The 17,520-nt window shown below is 53.8% G+C and overlaps 2 protein-coding genes across 2 annotated transcripts; one reads left to right on the top strand and one right to left on the bottom strand.

Moving 5' to 3' along the window:
* The first annotated feature begins 10,255 nt into the window (after positions 1 to 10,255).
* LOC126636343 (galactose-3-O-sulfotransferase 2-like) lies at positions 10,256 to 12,027 on the top strand. The gene is made up of 2 exons (XM_050308431.1): positions 10,256 to 10,495; positions 11,170 to 12,027. Exons 1-2 carry the CDS (start codon positions 10,316 to 10,318, stop codon positions 12,025 to 12,027), a joined length of 1,038 nt encoding a protein of 345 aa, XP_050164388.1. The 5' UTR covers positions 10,256 to 10,315.
* A 1,821-nt stretch (positions 12,028 to 13,848) lies between these two features.
* LOC126636074 (aquaporin-12-like) lies at positions 13,849 to 17,414 on the bottom strand. The gene is made up of 3 exons (XM_050307905.1): positions 16,312 to 17,414; positions 15,734 to 15,850; positions 13,849 to 14,852 (listed from the first exon to the last, which is right to left on the bottom strand). The coding sequence occupies exons 1-3, from the start codon at positions 17,291 to 17,293 to the stop codon at positions 14,671 to 14,673; spliced, it is 1,281 nt and encodes a 426-aa protein (XP_050163862.1). The 5' UTR covers positions 17,294 to 17,414; the 3' UTR covers positions 13,849 to 14,670.
* Positions 17,415 to 17,520: the final 106 nt, after the last annotated feature.

Raw genomic sequence — 17,520 nt, 5'->3', positions numbered from 1 at the left:
TGCACTTGCTCCCTGAGCATCCTTCCCAAGACAGCTGGTATCGATGGGCACAGCTACACAGAGCCGGGTGACTTCAATGTCCCAGGAGAGCTGTTGGAAGCTGGGCAAATAGGCACGCTCAGCTTGCTCTGCAAAGTGTAAAATTAACTAAATATCAATTTAGGTGGGTGGTAATGGATGATGGCAATGGCAGTGGAAGGGGAGGCCCATGGTGTGATAGATTTCAGAACAACTCGGAAAGCAAACTTGCACATTGGTGATAACACAGCAGGCTGGATACCCTGGGAGAGTCATCTAGAAATTATCATGGGTCATTCCATGAACAGGTCTGTCTGGAAAGCAAACAGAAAAGCTGCACAAAGGGTTTGCTGGCAGCAAAGGCACAGCTTGTCCCTCTCTGAAGTTTCTCTCCATCAGGAGTTCTGTGGGAATGTCTACAGACCTAGGAAATTGGTATGTCCCAGACCCTGTGTTTCCCAGTCCATCACTGCATCTGGGGCTGACTTGCTGCTGTGGAGACAACAAACCCCTTGTCTTTCCATCTCCCTTCGAGATCCAGCAAGCTCCAGGCTGCCGGGGTACAAATGACATGGCCAAAGTGACCATGATGGTAAAAAATGAGGAAGAGAAATGCTTGCTTAAGCAAAGCACAATTAATTAAATAAATAAATAAAATTAAATACAGGAGAAAACATACTGATGTGATTTGAGCAGGGACCTTGCAGTCATCCCCAGGGAGGAACAGGACTCAGCCCCACATCAGACATGCCTTCCCTGACTTATCCCAGCGGCAACAACCTCCTCCCAGGTGCTCAGACTCTAGCTATCTGCATGAGGCAAAGGGACAAGCCTCCAGCCAGGAGGCTCTGGCCTCAGGCACCTGGACTCCTCCTGCAGATGAAGCAGTGCCACCCTGGTCCTGCCCTGTGGGAGGGCTCCTCGTCCCCTTGCACCAGCCAGGATTCTTTGGAGGTCTACCCTACCATCATGGCACTTTGAAGAGATCTTCCAGTCCCCCTGACATGAGATCAGCACTATTTATCCTAGGAAGGGCCAGGAGTAAAATTTCAACCCTGGATATGACTTTTTTGGTAGTGCTTTGGTTTTCCACCTCCTGCTAATGGCTTTGCCCAGAACTTAAGCAACACTGACTGCTTCTTTTAGAGGTTTTGTTGGTTTTGCAGATGTTCTGCTTTGTCTTTAAAAACAAGAAGCCCTTTCCAGTAGGAGCTCCATCACTCTCCATTCCCTGCTAAGGAAACCTCTGCAGGTCACTCCAGCCCCAGGAAACCCCACGGGGTTGCCCCCAGCCTCTGTTGGCAAAGCCCTGCAGCAGTTTCTTCATCTGCCCCAGGACCCCAGACCCTGCTCCCTACAAAGACACCTCCCTGAATGCCTGTACCTTCCAGGTTGCAGCTGCCTCCCTCTTGCCAACACACACAAGGACATTGGTGTGCTCTTTAGCCAAGGAATTGTTCCAGGGAGCAGCAGTGGCCTTTCTCCTGCACCTCACTTGGACAGCACTGTCCTGGCATCCAAGCTCTCACAGAACAAAGCTTTGCTGCTCCTGCCTGGAAGGCCCTGGTTGGCTCTCACCTTTCCAAGGAGATCTGTTGTGCCCACCTGAAGGCGACTGCTCACACATCGGGGCTCAGCAGGGAGTGTTGGAGAATCTGCCTCCAGCAAGACCAAACAAAAACCCACACACAGCTTTCTGCTGGGTTGTTTTTATGCTGTAGTGATCCCCACCCAGCAGGAAAAAGGAATAAGGTGTGAATGAAGGCAGGAAGGTGGCTGGTGGATGTTCCAGCAAGGCTCAAGCCCTTGCAAACCCCAGTGCTTTCCCTTACATCACCCATTGCTTTGGCAACTGGTCCAGCCTCAGGGTTGGAAATCCAGCTCACAGATCTCCTTTCCTCCTCCCCAGAGAGGCAGTCACCTTCCTATATGTTCCACTTCATCTCAATCCCAGGTACAGGCTTGCAAATGGACCAGATATGGCTGCTTTCCAGGTGCAACTTGTCCAAAAATCCAGAGAAAAAACCACTAGCAGCTCCTCTAGGCCATGGACAGGCCAAGCAGGAAAGCCATTACATCAGAGTGGCAAGGTCCTGGGGGTCCTGAGGCTGGCTGAGGTCTCCTTTCTCATCATCTGAAGCAGGGACAGGGGACAGGAATGGTCTGGAGTCTTTGGGGCTTCTCTTCTGCCTTCTGCTGAAATCAGCAGTGAATGTGCAGCCACCAGAGGAGGTGCCCAATCCCTCCTACATTTTGCTCCTCAAGGAACACAGCTGCAAAAGGTGCAGTTACCTGCCTGCATCCTGACCCCCACCCAGTCTCTGCAGGAGAGACAAGACCACCGGGTGTGATCTCAGAGGAATGAGGCCCCACTGAGGCCCTCAGACAATTGTCCACAGGTGGAGCCCCATCCCATCCAGGTTGCACTCCAACACAGCCTCTCTGGGATGCAGGTGCAAGGTAGCAGAAGGATCCCAGGAGAGCTCCTGAGGTCCCTCAGGTGCATCCTCTGGCACAGGAAGCACACAGGTAGAGGAGAGATTGTGCTGTGCTTCCCATCGCCACATCTCTACGGGAGCAGACAACTTTGCCTTTTGAGTTTCTCTCAAGTTATGCCCGAGAAAGAGGCTGCAAACAAGGATACATGAAATCCTGGCTGGGATTACGTATGGAAACAGAACCTCCATGAGGTCACTGTGGACAGATAGTCTTGTCTCTAGGAAAACAAGTGAGCTGAGCAGCAGTCACTGAGAAAGAGGAAACAACTACAGATGAGCAAGATCAAGCCTGTCTGGGCACCCTCACACTGACAAGCCTCTGGGTGATCCCAAACATTCTATTGCCCTGCAACAATAGACTGTTCCCCAAGGTCCTGCCTGGAGAATGCTCACAGACCCCTCCACCACCTACCCCACATCACTGTGCCCCAGGCAGGCTTATCCAGCTTGGATTGCATGGAGCAGAGGGAAGGAGGGGGAGAAGCACCAACTCTCAGTCCCTGCAGCAGAGAGGGGTTTGATCCCCACAAATGAGCTCATGTGTGGCTCTCAGGAGCCCCAGACTTCCAGATAAGCTGCCAGCCTGGGCAGAGAGCCGGAGCACAGGATGGGTGGAGAATGAGAGAGCCCCACAGCAAACTTGTGGTTTTGATGAGGTGGACAGGGAGAGGCAGCACCTGCCTGTGCCAGGGTGAGGGGAACAACTGCCTCCCTGCCAGCCAGAGGGAGGGAGGGAGCTGGGCCCTTTTGTCCCTCTGGAAAGCCAAGGTCTGAGCTGGAAGTGTGTACATCCTGAGCCCTGTCAAAGGAAAGCACACGTGGCCAGGGTCCTCTCCTCTGGGGCCAGGAGGCACATGGGATGACTGGTCCTGCAGAGGGGGTGTTGCACAGCCTGAGCCACTGGCCCTGGTGGCCTGTGTCACAGCCACCCATCTCCACCTCCCCACGTGTCTGTGCCCAAACAGGAGAAACACGCAGTCCTGCTGCCTGGGTCCCTGCTCATGCAAAGCCATGGGTGATGCTGTGCAGGATTCTGGAATGAGTTTGAAGGGGAAGGATGTGGAGGAGAAGCTACTGCAGCGAGAGAAGACCCTGGCCAAAGGACCTGCTGTGAACTTCCATCGTGGAGGGCAGCTGCCAGTCCTCCCTTGAGTTCTTACTTTGTCCACCAGCCAGCAAGAAGCAGACCCAGTGACCACTTTTTCACTGGTACTAGAAACCGGTTGGCTTCCTAGCAGGGCTGTCCTGTTGCTGGTCATCCTGGCACAGCACAGTCCCAGCATGGGGCCTGAGGACTTGGCTGGCTTGGGGGAATATGGGAGGCCAGTCTGAAGATGGCAAATGCAAGACATCGATGTGTTAAGCGGTACCTGGAGCAGCGAGGGAAGCACAGGAGGGAGCTGGGGATTGCAGTAACCCCAGCCCAGGCTGCGCTGGAGAGGACTCCATATCATGGAGGTGTGACCCATCCTGCGCAGACCTGAAGACTGTATCAACAAGACAAAGAGCTAAACACTCGTGACCATCTCTGTCAAGAAGCAAAAGCAGAACAGGAGAAGGGAAAAGAAGGGACAAGCACAAAGAGCAGAGAAGGCGGCAAAGTCCAACAGCCATGGGTGAAACCCAGGAGCGATGCAGGGACACACACAGGTGGCACAGCCCCCTCACCTGCTCAGCCTGCCCCCTGCTCTGTGTGAGGTGGCAGTGCTTTGCAGGGCTAAAGGTGCCACTCACCATAGCAGAGGCTGGTCCATCCCTGGAGCAGTGCTGGAGTGCAGGGCACCAGTGGGAAGGTCTCTGCTGCAGGATCACCATCCCAGCTGCCCCACCAGGGAGGGGCCTCTGGCCACAGGCACACAAGCCAGGCTCCAGGTGTTTACTTTGCATTCTCCCAGGCTGATGATAACCACCTGCTCCCCAGCCAAGACTCCAGCTCACCATGCTGAAATTCAAGAGGTATTTGATCACGTAAGTGGATTTTTTTTAATGTATTTATTAAAGTAAAATACTGTTTTCCTAAGTAAAATTCTCTTTGCAGCCTACCTAGAGGTGATGTCCTTGTGTGTGCCCCTCTATTGGGAAACAGCTGGAGATTGAAGTGGTGATGGGAATAGGCAGAGGAGCATTTCTGCTCTGTGTCTGTGGGGTGGTCTGGAGTGATGGGGCTTTTCTCTTCTGGTGAAGTTCCAGTGGCAGCAGGAAAACAGCATCTTTTGTAAGGCTGTTGCCACAAAAGGAGCATGGCAAACAGAGAGCAAGTAGGATCATAGGCTCATAGAATCACAGAATTCTTGGGGTTGGAAGGGACCTTAAAGTTCATCTCATTTGACCCCCCCTGCCATGGACAGGGACACCTTTCACTAGACCAGGTTGCTCATCCAGCCTGGCCTTGACCACCTCCGGGTGTAAAGGCAGGATACCGGTCCCTCCTGCTGCATTCCAGGTGAGGGATCACCAGCAGAGTAGACGTGGAGCAGAAATGTGACTCTGTGCAAGTCTTTCACATGGCCACCCCAGTGAGTGCAGGTAGGGTGAGGTCCCTTTTCCACAGCCTCTGCTTTGGAGAGGATGGACAAGGATCAGGGAAGGGCAAGGGTTGATTTCACAGCAGAGTCTTTTGGCTGGGGGAGAGTGTTTTGGGACTGAAGTGCGAGGGGGCTCAGGATCATTCCCAACCCAGCTCTGTCAAGGATAGGGTGGGCACTGACACAGGCAGGCAGTGCCATTGTGCCCTCGTTGTGCTGCCTTATCTTCTCCTGAGTGTCCCACTGAACGTTTTGCCCATTTTCTTATTTATTGCAAAAAAAAAAAAAAAAAGCTCCAATTACTGGTCAGAGGAAGCAGGCTGTGGCTGGTGTACAGATGGTGTACACTAATTTCCTGTGTAAAATTGCTGCTTTCTGGAGCACACCTGGGCACAGCAAAACAATAAAGTCTTTTTCTGCCACTTATCTGCATGGTGAGCTCCACCCCAGCACCTTCCGCAGCAGGACCCTGCAGGGCTTGGGCAGCAGCCAACCACAGGCCCATCCCCTGCGGGGATTTCTGTGTTGGATCGGGATGCGGCACAGGTCAGGCAGAAGCAGATCCTCCTCTGCTTCAAGGGCAGGGAATTCCACAGTACTGCTGTGATCCAGCAGCACCTGCTGCTGAGCAGCACCTCAGGCTGCTGGGACACCCTCCCCTGCTGGGACACAGCACTTGAGACACAGCTGGGGACATCATCCCTTGCAAATAAACGACCAGCACATTGGGTTTGGATTAAATCCCTTGAGCCAGCACTGAAGGATTCAGCTGCTGTGGCTCTGCCACTGTGACCCCTCACAGCCGAAGGCGTCCCTAGGGTGCTGCATCCATCTCTGCACTTTTGGAGGTGACAGCACACAGGCTCTGATCTGAGGGGGTTCTTCAGCTACAGCCTGCCTGCCTGCATCTCCAGAGACTCTGCAGGAGCTGGGCTCTTGCTGCCCAACCCACCTTGCAGGGCAGTGCTGGCTCCCAGCAGCTCTGAGTGCACCTTGGACACCTTCTGGTGCTTTGGTGTCAAGTGTTTAACTCTGCCCCAAGGCATTCATGATCCCGATCCCATCCTGGTGTGTTAAATGGAGAGAGGGCTGTGCAGGGGTTATAAATGGAAGGCAGCTGAGCCTTTTGGAGGCTCATTGTCCAGCTACAACTCATCCAGCTGCTCCAGGCTCCAATGGCTGCTCGTGCTACATGTGCCTATTAAATACAGGTTTTGCTGCCTTCAGTGCAATTTCTTGGCATCTTCAGCACAAACTTCAGTGCTGCCACTTGCTCAGCACACCCTTCTTGATGCCCACATGTCCCACCAGAGCCAGCCTGGAGGAAGGAAGGAAGGACTCTGTTTTTCTGCTGGCCTGACTAGACCCAAGCACAACACGTGCTGTGTGTTCTTAACCTCATGTTCAACCAACACAGTGACCACCTCAAAAGACCAGAAGGACCTGGATCCTTCCCGGGTTCTCTATAGGTTGAGAGCTTAGGACCTTTGTGAAGGCAAGTCCAGAATTGTATCTGCACCAAATACTTGAGGAGAAGTGTTGCATCATTCTGTTTTTGTTACTGGGTGCTTGTATAGATCCCCCCCGCAAGAGAAAGTATGGGTGTATCAGTAAATATCACAGTTACTCACATCTTCATTCCTTTCTTGCTACTCGTCATGGGCTTACCTTGAGTTTGTAGAGTTGGATCAAGTTGCCAACCAGATCTGTCCAGCAGAGTCACTTCTTCCCAAAGCAGCTCCTCCCCCACTGCCTTCTCCCTCTTTGGTCTCTGATCTTCCACACAGAGTTATTTCAACAAGCCTTTCCTCACACCAGCTCTGGGGCAGCCTCGAGTCTCTGCTTCCACCCTCTCCCTTTAACATCCCTTGGCATTTTAAGTGCAGTTAAAGCACCTGGCATTTTTCTGCTCCATTGCTGGTCGTGCCCATTCATCTTTGACAGCGCGAGGCTCTCCTTGTGCTGCTGGCACGGCCAGGCAAGGCACCACAGGCACATTTGCCAAACACCTGTCTAAGCCCAGCTTGGCAACCTGTTCTTTGAGTGAAAAAGAGCATGGGTCCCCCAGGTTGCCATCAGGTTTGGGGATGCTGTGCTGCTGACGTGTAGTAATTATCTACCTTTTGAATCCCAAGTAGCACTGCCATGACCTAAGACCTCTCAGTCTTTCCAGTTCCAAGTACTTTAGAAACTACAAACCTCCTGGGAGGAGCTCAGCGCTTCATCTTGGTAAAGGATGTTACTGGGAGCAGGGCAGAATCATATCCATGAGTGTCCAAACCACTGGAAGCAGTGCTGTCATTATCAAACTACTACTTAGACATAACAGGTGATGGTTTTTCTGGAATAAATCCAGTTTCTCAATAACAAACCCAAATTTCTGACCTGTCCGATGCACATGGCCGCTTTGGACACCCCACATTTGTGGCACTGCCGGCTCACCAGGCAAGTACTGCTCCCATGTGTCACAGGACTGTCTGGAGCAGGAGATAAAGCATCCTGGAGGTGAAGAAGCTCCGGGACAAGCAGGTCTGTGAGGTCCCAGTCCCACTCTCTTGGTCCAAAACTGACCTCTGCAGGACGTGAGCAATGCCAGCCAACACAGATTAGCTGTCAGAATGTGGTTTCTAAGCACACTCTGATCAAATTTCTGCTTTCATTAATTCTTCTTATTTAGATCCCTCCATTTCTTGCTCAGTAAAGCAGCCTGGGACCCTCCCTGCCTCAGAGAGGGGGAGAACAGGCACCTGGGCCTGGCAGGTTGGACCACCCCGCACACAGCAGAGCTCACCCCAGAGGATTTAGCCAGATCCTTGGTACAAATCATCTCCTGTTAGGCAACAATTGGCTCCCTGGGTAGAAACCAGCAGAATCACAGAATCATTCAGGTGGGAAAAGCCCTCTTAGATCATCAAGTCCAATTATTTCCCCAGCACTGCCAAGACCACACTAAACCATGTTGCCAAGTGCCATATCTACACGTCTGTTAAATCCCCACAGGGATGGTGACTTCACCACTGCCCTGGGCAGCCTCTGACAGGTCTTGACCACCCTTTCCATGAAGAAATGAAATGCAAACTAAATTTTTTTTCCAGGAAACTTAGTCCCCCAGCTGCTTCACTAAAGATTAGGACTACAACTAAGCTTCACCAGGGTGTTGCAGCAAGTCCTGCAAGCAGTAGAAGCCTCGTGGCAGTGTTTTCTATGGCCTGAATGTCCCCAAAACCAACCCAATCCCCCACAGCCCAGCGCTGATGACCTGTAGAAATCACACTGCCGTTGTAGACTCGGCTAAAACCAGACTAAACTCCAGGCCACACACCAGAGAGGCATCACTGGGGCCCCTGTGGTGGCATCACATCTTCAGCCACAGCTGGAGCCTGCACAGGTGGCAGCCCCCTCCAACAGCAGAGCATGGGGAGCAAGGTAAATAAAAAATTATTGTCCATGTTGCTAAAGATGGAGTCCTGGTACTTACACACCAGGCAGGGTGGGGAATATTCAGGGAGTGCCTGTTCCTGGTGCCAAGGTGGGAGCTCAGGCTGCTCCAGGAAGGTGTTCCTGAGCAGCCAAGGGATTTGGCAGTTGCCACTGTTTACTTTTCAGAGGGATATCTGCGGCCCACCTAAAAATTTCCACTGGGCTCCAGTGCTTGGCACAGCCTCGGAGGCTCCTCGGTTATCACTGCCTCCACATCATTTCCACCCGTGAAAACCTAAGCTGAAAGAAAGATAAAGGAATAAAAGAAGCTTTTACCTCACATGTTTCTTCTCCCCATGAATGGTCTGAAATATCTGCTTTCTTGCAGGAAGTTGAATGCAGTCTACAGGTGCCAGCCAGGTCGGCTCTGGATCTTCTTCAGCCTCCTCATCCTCCTCCTGGTCACCCTTCAAGTCGTGGAGAAGCTGCAGCCTCCCAGGTAGGTCCAAATCAGGATTGCAGAACTGCACCTCATCCTCCAGCCTTTTGCTGACCACCGAGTTGGGCTCAAAACTGCCCTTCTGAAAACCACCCAACAGGGCTTTCCTCAGACAGGGAGGAAAATCCAAGACCCTCTGAGGGTCTCACATCCCACCCCTATGCCCTGGTCAGAGCTGAGCCTGCTCTGGGGTCAGGCCAGGCTGCTCTGGGCTTTGTCCTGCCTGACCATGACACCCTACAGATCTTGAGCTCATTTGTCCCAGTCTGCGGGGACTGCAATCGTTCCTCCGGCTTCTCCAGGCAACTTGCTCTCCTCTGACTTTTCCTGCTCTTGCTTTGCCCCTTCCATCATGCTCCAGAGAGACAAAGGCATTGACACAGGCTGCTGACCTGTCCTTCTCCATAGAATCATAGAATCCTTAAAGGTTGGAAAACATCTCTGAGCTCATCAAGCCCAACTCCTTGCACCCATCCCGACTCCCCAAGGCAGCAGTGCCACCCACCCCAAGAAAGACGAGGAAACACACTTGGTGGTGTCTGTGGGAGGGCTCAGGGGTGTTCACTGGGCTGTGGAGGAGTTGTCCTCTGCACGCTCCTTCCACCCTCTGCAGCTGAGCATTGTGTCCTCCCCGTTACAGGAACTGCTGGTGTGAGGTGGAACGTGACCTGCAGCAGAGCACAGACCAGGAGCTTGGCTCTGGCCTGCCCCAGGAGGACAATTCCCTGCAGTGGCAGAGGAAAGCTGTGCCAGACCCTGCTTTGACTGAGGACCTGCACGTCAGCTGGGAGACCCCTCTGGAAAGCAGCCCAGGGAGCCAAGAGGAGCACAGGACACGGCAAACTGTGGAGAGCAGTAAGAAGGTGGAAGCTCATCTCTTGCCCACGAGGTTGAAACCCCAGCTCTCTGGCCTGAGAAAAGCAGCTAGAGAAGGTCCTTCTCTGAGCCTTCCTGGCAGGATTGCTGCAGTTTTGGCAGAACCTGTCACCAGAAAGTTCATTGTCTTTGCCAACAGACTGAGCACTAGGGAGAACAGGCAAATGTCACCACCCAGAATGACACAGGTGAAGGTACAGAACCAGTCTCAGCCTCAAGCCATGGCTTCCCCCAGCCATCAGAGGGGCAGTTCACTGACACAGCCCATCCCAACCTCAGCTCAAGTCCTGCAGGCAGAGGACTCTAACGAAACACATCTGGAGACAGGATTTTTCCTAAACTGGACAGCAGCCTCTATGGTCAAGGAGGTGACAAATGGAGGTCAGCGGGCCAGAGGAGTCGCCCCTCAAGGGAAGACGTGCGAGCCCCAGACTGACATTGTTTTCCTCAAAGTGCACAAGAGCGCCAGCAGCACCGTCATGAACATCCTCTTCCGCTTCGGCGAGACGCACAACCTCACCTTCGCCTTCCCCCTGGGCGGGGGCTTCCAGCTCTACTACCCCCACCACTTCATGGCGAAGTTTGTGCAGGGCTTCTCCCCCAAGAGCCCCCAGCGGTTCAACATCCTCTGCCACCACATGCGATTCCTGCAGCCAGAGGTACAGGCAAAGCCGTGACCGCTGGGAAGGGCGAGCAGGGGAGGGAGACAGGGGCTCACGGGGCGCAATGTGGGGCACCTGTAAAGCACATAAACTCTTCAGGGATGAGCCACAGAGAGCCAGGATTGCCCACAGGTACCTTTCACATTGTTGGCATCTCCTGAGAGCTTCTGGGAGCAGGTTTGAGGAGTCACTGTGCTGTGACCCATGACAGGATGGGAGACAGCGTCTGTAGCAGCCAGCAACTATCATCTCCTTCTTGTCTGGTGGGCTCTTGGAGATGTCCTGTTCCCTGGACAGGCCATCAGGAAACCACTGGAGGAGAACATCTAAAGTGCATCAGTTCAGGTCAGCCACGCCCAGCATCCACCCCTCTGGATGCCACTGGACAATACACAGGTCTTGGGAAAGGCAAGGAGACAGGATGTATCTCCATCCTGGAAAGCCCACACAGGTGTGGCAGCACATGGTGGGGAGGTTTGGCCGCTGCTCCCCTCATGTGCCTCTTCTGGGGCTCTCCAGCTGGGGCAGCTCCTTGGATGAGCTGCACCTTGAAACCCTCCCCAGCACCCACCATCTCCTGCCCCGGTGAGCACCTCTGCTTGCCAGGATTGTGGGCAAGCAGGTCCCTTCTCCCTACCCCACCTTTAAACCCCCCTTTTTCTCCTCCACAGGTGCAGAAAGTGGTGCGCAGCTCTGCTGTCTACTTCTCCATCCTGAGGAACCCCGTGCAGCTCATGGAGTCCTCCTTCACGTACTACAAGGGTGCGTCAGCTTTCTCACACGTGCGCAGCCTGGAGGAGTTCCTGAGCCAGCCCCACCTCTACTACGACCCCTCCAAGGGTGACAGCAACTATGCCAAGAACCTCATGACCTTCGACTTTGGCTTCAACCCCAATGCTGAGGTGTCTGCTGAGCGGGTGCAACTCATGGTAAAGGCCATTGAGGCGTCCTTCGACTTCCTTCTCATCTCCGAGTACTTCGACGAGTCCATGGTGCTCCTGAAGGAGATGCTGTGCTGGGACCTGGACAGCGTCGTCTCCTTCCCGCTCAACACCAGGGACAGCAGCACCAAGTCCTTCCTCTCGGACAGCGTTGTGGAGAAGATAAAGGAGTGGAACAGGCTGGACTGGGAAATCTACATCCACTTCAACAGGACTTTCTGGGAAAGGATCGACCGGGACATCGGCCGGGAGCGCATGGAGCAGGAAGTGAGGGCGCTGCGGGAGCGGCAGGCAGAGCTGGCGAGGACCTGCCTGCAGGGCTCGGGCAGCGTGGTACCGAAGGACATCAAGGACTCCTCCCTGCGGCCACTGCAGCACGGCGGCGCCAGGATCTTGGGCTATAACCTCAAGCAGGGCTTGGATAAGGAGACGGAGCACATGTGCCGGCGCCTGGTGACCCCGGAGCTGCAGTACAGCAGCGCCCTCTACAAGAAGCAGTTCCCCCCCGTGCCCCCCGAGACACCCCAGCCCACTCCCTCTGGGCAGGGCAGTGCCCCGCAGCACAGGCTGGAGGACACCCAACACTGAGCCTCCCCGCCCCCTCCAGGCACCTTCTCCAGCCGCCTTGGCTGAGGACAGCGAGGCACTCGGATCCTGGGATCGGGGAGGGGGGTGGGCTGGGGGGTGCTGTCCAAGGCAGCCCACAGTCACCTCTGACTGTGCAGGACTGTGCACAAGCTCTGGGTGCTACACACTGCTGTGGAGCAGGACGGGCTGACACGGGGGGTCCCAGAGGCTTGACATGACTTTTCCAGAGGGAACCCCCCTGCCCCAGTCAGCAGCCGAAGACTCAGCAGCAAGGAGGAAATCCAGGAAGGCAGCCCCAGTCCCCATGCCAGAGACTGCAACAGTGCAGGGCCAAGCTGTAAATCAGAGCTTTGGAGTTTGATTTACAGCTTGGGAATGAGTCTGTCTGTCTGTCCAGTTGCAGCTCTCCTCCGCTCTGCCTTAACGCTACCACGCTGGAAAAGCAGCCTCTTAATTAAAAATAACAGTATCCACAGCCACTCCTTAAATTCCCCTTAATTACATCAGCCTGCCCAGTAGACAATCTCCCCAGCAGCCCAAGAAACAGAGCCCAAATATCCAAAACTGCCTTGAAAAGTAAAAAAAAAAGAAAAAAAGAAAAATCCAGTAATTTTTTTTCCCTGGCTCTGTGGTGACGTTGCCTTCGGAAGCTGCATTTATAGGATCAGCATCCTACCCTGGAGCTGATGTTCTGGCACCAGGGTGTCAGACTGCAAATTCCATACCCATGGGACTGGGGACATCTCGTGAGCATCTCTGCAGCCAGACATCCCAATTCCCTACTCGGAGTGGCCGTAGGAACATCCTACGCTCTGCCTGGTGAAAGGTACCGCAAGAATGGGGCTGTGGTGGGCGAGTCAGCCTTACTTTCCACATCCTGCACTTATCCTCAAATCAAAACCAGAGCCAGCAAATCAGCTGGGATAATTGCAGGCCCCATCTCTGGGTTTTCAGCACGATTTCCAAACCAAGAGAAGTTCAGGAAAAATTGCTTGGGGGGATCTGAGCATCCCAGGCTCTCCCTGGGGCAGCCACGTGGAGCCTCAGAGGTTTAGGTTTACACCCAAAGGTGTCCTGTTTCCTGCTCTGTTTAACCAGGATAAAAGCCAGACTGTGCTCCCAGTGCCATTCCCAGGTCAGTGCCAGGCATCAGGCAGGGCATGATGTGGGGGCACCGTTTTGGGGGTGTTTGCTCTGTGGCTTTTGGGGTGTTGTTCATTCCATAAAGTTTAATCTCTGGGGAACATCCACACATCGCTGTGTTGGTTCCTTCCCTCATTTCTCCTGTTGGGATGTGGTGTGGGCTTATGGTTTGCAGAGGTCTGGATCCTCTTAGGGTCGCTGAGGGGCCTGCAGGTCACTCCAGAGGAAAACCACAGAGATGGACAGCTCAGGGGCAGCACAACACCCTGGGATTATCCCCCCAAACCCCTCACAGGACACTGCAGGGTGCAGGAAGGAGCAGGGCTGAGTGCCGGGTACCAAACCTGCACCTGACACACTCACTCTGGATTTCAGTTGGGTGCCTCTTCCTCATTCCCTGTTTGCACCTCAGGAAATAGGAGGAGACTGTCCCTGCTCGAGCTCCTGCCAAGGTGACCCAGGGCAGGGACACTGGTACAGCTGGAGCATCGTTGTCCCCCCTGTGCTCTTCCCTGTGGAGAGAGCCCTGGGATGCAGCATCCATGGAGGGCCCTGGGCCCAGCACAGCCTGGGGAGATCCCTGTTCACCCAGCAGGTGTTTCCCATTTTCAGGGATCAGATGGGCTGATATCCCCCAGCAGAGCTCACAGGAACAACACCACTGACTCAAATGCCAACCACAACGTTTTTTACTATTATTATTGTTCCCACAAACTGTAATTTTATCTTTAGGAATATTTCACATAGACAAGGAATGGAGGCCAGGGATGCACTTGCTCAACCACACTGGCTGCCTGGGTCTCTTTTTTTGTTCCAGCCACAGTCCCTTTCTCGATGTGCACCATTTCTCGATGTTTTACAGCACCAAGCCCCTGGCCAAGCACACCCCCCGAGGAGCAGGGTCTCCTATGGCCACTGAACTCACTTGCCCTGGAGCATTTTTAACTCCTCTCCAAGACCTGCCAGGTTCAGCCTGTGCAACTCAACATGCTCAGTTCAAGTCTGACTCAAAACCCACCACTTTTTGACCAATATTCATTAATAACTGGAAAGATCAAAGCCTACTTCCTCCCCATCCTAAGTTTCCAAGGCAGTTACTGGTTTATACTTTGTTTTTATGGCTGTAAGAGAGCCAGTGAGGTTATTTCAGGTGTTGCACGATGCAATAACCCGGAGTTACTCAAGCCTGCCCATGTAATAGTCTTTCTGTGAGCTTCCTGGCAGTGCAAGACTATCAACAATTTATGCAAAAGTGTTAGTTTTTTTCTCTGTGAGATAACAATGAAGGCTTGGAACATTTCGGGCTCTCCAGGGAGTCTTTCAAAGCTATTCCCAAAGGAGCTCAGGGACCCAGACATCCTGCAAGGATTCCTTTGCGATGCTTTAAAACAAGTCTCACCCTGTGGCAGGGACTGAACGTGCAGGATGAGCAGCAAAATCTTCCATGCCTGGAAACTCTTTCCCAGGAGAGGGGCTGTGGGGACCCCCTCTGCCCACGGCTCAGGCACGAGGCTCAGGGTTGCTCTTCCCCCCCTTCCTCTTCCTCTTCGGTTCATCACCCTCCTCATGTGCTGTCACCTTCACCTTGGGTATCTTGTATTTGCTCTTCTGGCTGTAGAGGAGGTTTTTCTGGAAGAGCCGTGGGATGTTGCCTTGGTACAGCAGGAGGGCAGCGAACATCCCTGGAACGAGAGCACAGACCCTTCCGTGTCCCGCACTGAGCGTCTCCACCCTCCCCACGGCTCAGCCGTGATTTCCAGCTCCACAACCATTCCCATGACCAAAAGGCAGCTCAGCACCACTGAAGCCTTCACTGAGAGCTGACAGACCTTCGCTGTGTGGTTTTAAGGAGAATTTAACCAGCGTTTCCTTAATGTAATAAGCTTGTTTGGATCCAAAAGGGCCACAAACCACCCCTGTGGTCTTTTGCCACAGAATCGTTCAGGTTGGCAAAGCTCTCCAAGACTGTTGAATCCAACCATTCCCCTCTCACTAACCCATGTCCCCAGGTGCCACATCCATGTGGCTTTCAAATCCCTCGAGAGATGGTAACTCCATCACCACCATGGGCAGCTCTGCCAGTGCCTGACCACACTTTCAGGGAAGAAACTTTTCCCAATACTCAACTTAAACCTCCTCTGGTACAATTTGAGGCCATTTCCTCTTGTCCTGATGCTTGTTACCTGGGAGACCAACCCCCACCTGGCTCCATCCTCCTGTCAGGGAGTTGTCCCCACTCTCTGCATTCAAGGCAGCCCATATCCAGCTCCCTGTGATCATCCTGAGGCTGTGGACAACCCCAAACCACAGCTCAGCCTGTCACTGCTCTAAAACACCTTTGCTTTATTCTCCCCCAACCTCTGGCCCATGTCCTGTGCAGAAATTAGATCAAAAAACTTGGATAGCAAAAAGACTCCAGAGACAAGGAAGCTGGAGGAAAAATACCACTTGCCACTGCCAAGACCCAAGTTCAGCCCTTTGCAGGACTGCCTTGTGTTAGACCCAGCATTTCTGCTTTGCCCACTGCTCCCCATCCCAGCCCCTGGTCCCAGGAAGATCTCACCTGCGAGAGGCCCCAGCCAGTACACCTGGACATAGTCCCAGAAGCTGTTCCCCGAGCAGTGGAAGGTGGTGGCTGTGGCCAGGGCAGGGTTGAAGAAGGCCCCTGTGAACGATCCGGCTGTGTGCGAAAAGAAATATGGCCAAGGGTCTCACCTGCATCCTTTGGGACACCAACAAACAGCTGGGCCTGGAGACTGTGACCCCTCCTGCCTGCCCGGAGCATCTCTGCTGCCCAGCTCCGGCAGCTGCATCCCTTGGACAGGAAAAATTCCACCCTTGTCATCCTGAGCTTTGCAGGAAGCAGAAAAGCTCAGTTTGGAGCTGAGGGGTTGCATTAGGGGACAATGAAGAGAAGTGATTCCAGTCCTGGGCCCATGTGCCAACATTCAGCTGCTGCCCAGATATCCTAAATGGCTCTCTTCATCCCAAAGTGACTGTTCCCCAAATTAAATAGAAAACAAACATCATGGCAGTCGTTACCTCATTAATCACTACCTCTCCAATCCTGGCAGATGAAAAGGGGCTGTCCCTCCCCCACAAGTTGGGTATTTTTCAAAATAACTCAGAAGTGCTGCTCACCTGTGTAGGTCAGGAAGGTGACAGTCGCTGCCCGTGCAGGGACTCGGTAGATGGGGTGACTCTGCTGTGACTTGAGGAGGACAAGGTGGAACAGGAAAGAGCAGGTGCCTTCCACAAGGGCGGCGTGGAGCAGGGAGGTGTGGATGGAGGAGCTGCACTCCGATGAGATGAGGTTCTGGATGAAGTGGAACTGTGTCAGCTCCCAGGACCAGAAGAGCTTGGTGACAGCCCAGCCTGTCCCTGTGCCCACACCCTGGGCCAGCAGCTTGGCAGCTGTGGCTGCCAGGCTGGACTCGAGGAGCAGGAACTCCTGGACAGAGACAGTCGGGTTGGCAGATGCTCCGTCAAAAGAGGCGCCATGAACAGCAAAGAGGAGGAAGAGCAGAGTCAGGATCACGTCCAGGCCAAAGCCACCCCCCCACGGGCCGATGTCCATCAGCATCCTCAGCTCCAGGCAGCTCGTGCACAACTGTAATGAGCCAGCAACTTCTCTGGCAAGGCAGCCATATGCTCTGGGAGACAGGAGCCTCTTGGAAAGCCACCTGAGTGCCTGGCACACCCCACCAACCAAGAAAAAAAAAGCAATGGAGACATTGAGGGCGTCCATAACGAGGGCTGTGCTGGTGGGAGAGTCCGGACCAAACCCCAGGAAGGAGCAGAGGAAGCTCCCACAGCTTCTCTTTATAAAGCCCCATGAAAGCAAACGTGGCACAGCCCGACAGGCCTGGGAAATGCCACATGTGTGGCCTCCACAGGGCAATGCCAGCTGCCTCCAGGAACTGATGGAATCACAGCAGCTGGAGCAGCCAATATGATGTTTGTCCCAGCAAGGAGGCACCAGTTTTATCCCCACTGGGCCCCCAAGCCCAGCATTCACACCTGAAAGCCTCCAGCAGCTCCCCAGAGCTGCCAGGTCTCCCAAAAGGAGCAAAACAATCTTCATTTGGTTTCTGCTTGGCTCCAATCCCTGTGGCTGCCCCATCCCTCAAAGTATCCGAGGCCAGGTTTGACGGGGCTTGGAAGAACCTGGGATAGTGCAAGGTGTCCCTGTCCATGCCAGGGGGTAGAATGAGATGAGCTTTGAGGTCCTTTCCAGCCCGAACCATTCTGGGGTTCTATGATAAAACACAACCTACCACCCCGTTCCCAAAGCCTGGGACATGAGGGGACCCAGCAACCTATCCAAGATGTGCTAGTGGGTATCCCAAA

The sequence above is a fragment of the Myiozetetes cayanensis genome, unplaced genomic scaffold (genome assembly GCF_022539395.1).
Source record: "Myiozetetes cayanensis isolate MyiCay16 unplaced genomic scaffold, myiCay2020 scf13, whole genome shotgun sequence".
In the NCBI taxonomy this organism is placed as follows: domain Eukaryota; kingdom Metazoa; phylum Chordata; class Aves; order Passeriformes; family Tyrannidae; genus Myiozetetes; species Myiozetetes cayanensis.
This window is presented reverse-complemented; position numbering and strand designations above follow the sequence as displayed.

What these genes read in the sequence shown, in the direction of transcription:
- LOC126636343 (XM_050308431.1), top strand. Translation starts at nt 10,316, where the DNA reads ATGAACATCCTCTTCCGCTTCGGCGAGACGCACAACCTCACCTTCGCC. An exon ending in TGCGATTCCTGCAGCCAGAG is followed by an intron (nt 10,496 to 11,169) that starts GTACAGGCAAAG and finishes TCTCCTCCACAG; the next exon opens with GTGCAGAAAGTGGTGCGCAG.
- LOC126636074 (XM_050307905.1), bottom strand. Translation starts at nt 17,293, where the DNA reads ATGGGGCAGCCACAGGGATTGGAGCCAAGCAGAAACCAAATGAAGATT. An exon ending in CACCTTCCTGACCTACACAG is followed by an intron (nt 15,851 to 16,311) that starts GTGAGCAGCACT and finishes TTTCGCACACAG; the next exon opens with CCGGATCGTTCACAGGGGCC. An exon ending in CTGGCTGGGGCCTCTCGCAG is followed by an intron (nt 14,853 to 15,733) that starts GTGAGATCTTCC and finishes CTCTCGTTCCAG; the next exon opens with GGATGTTCGCTGCCCTCCTG.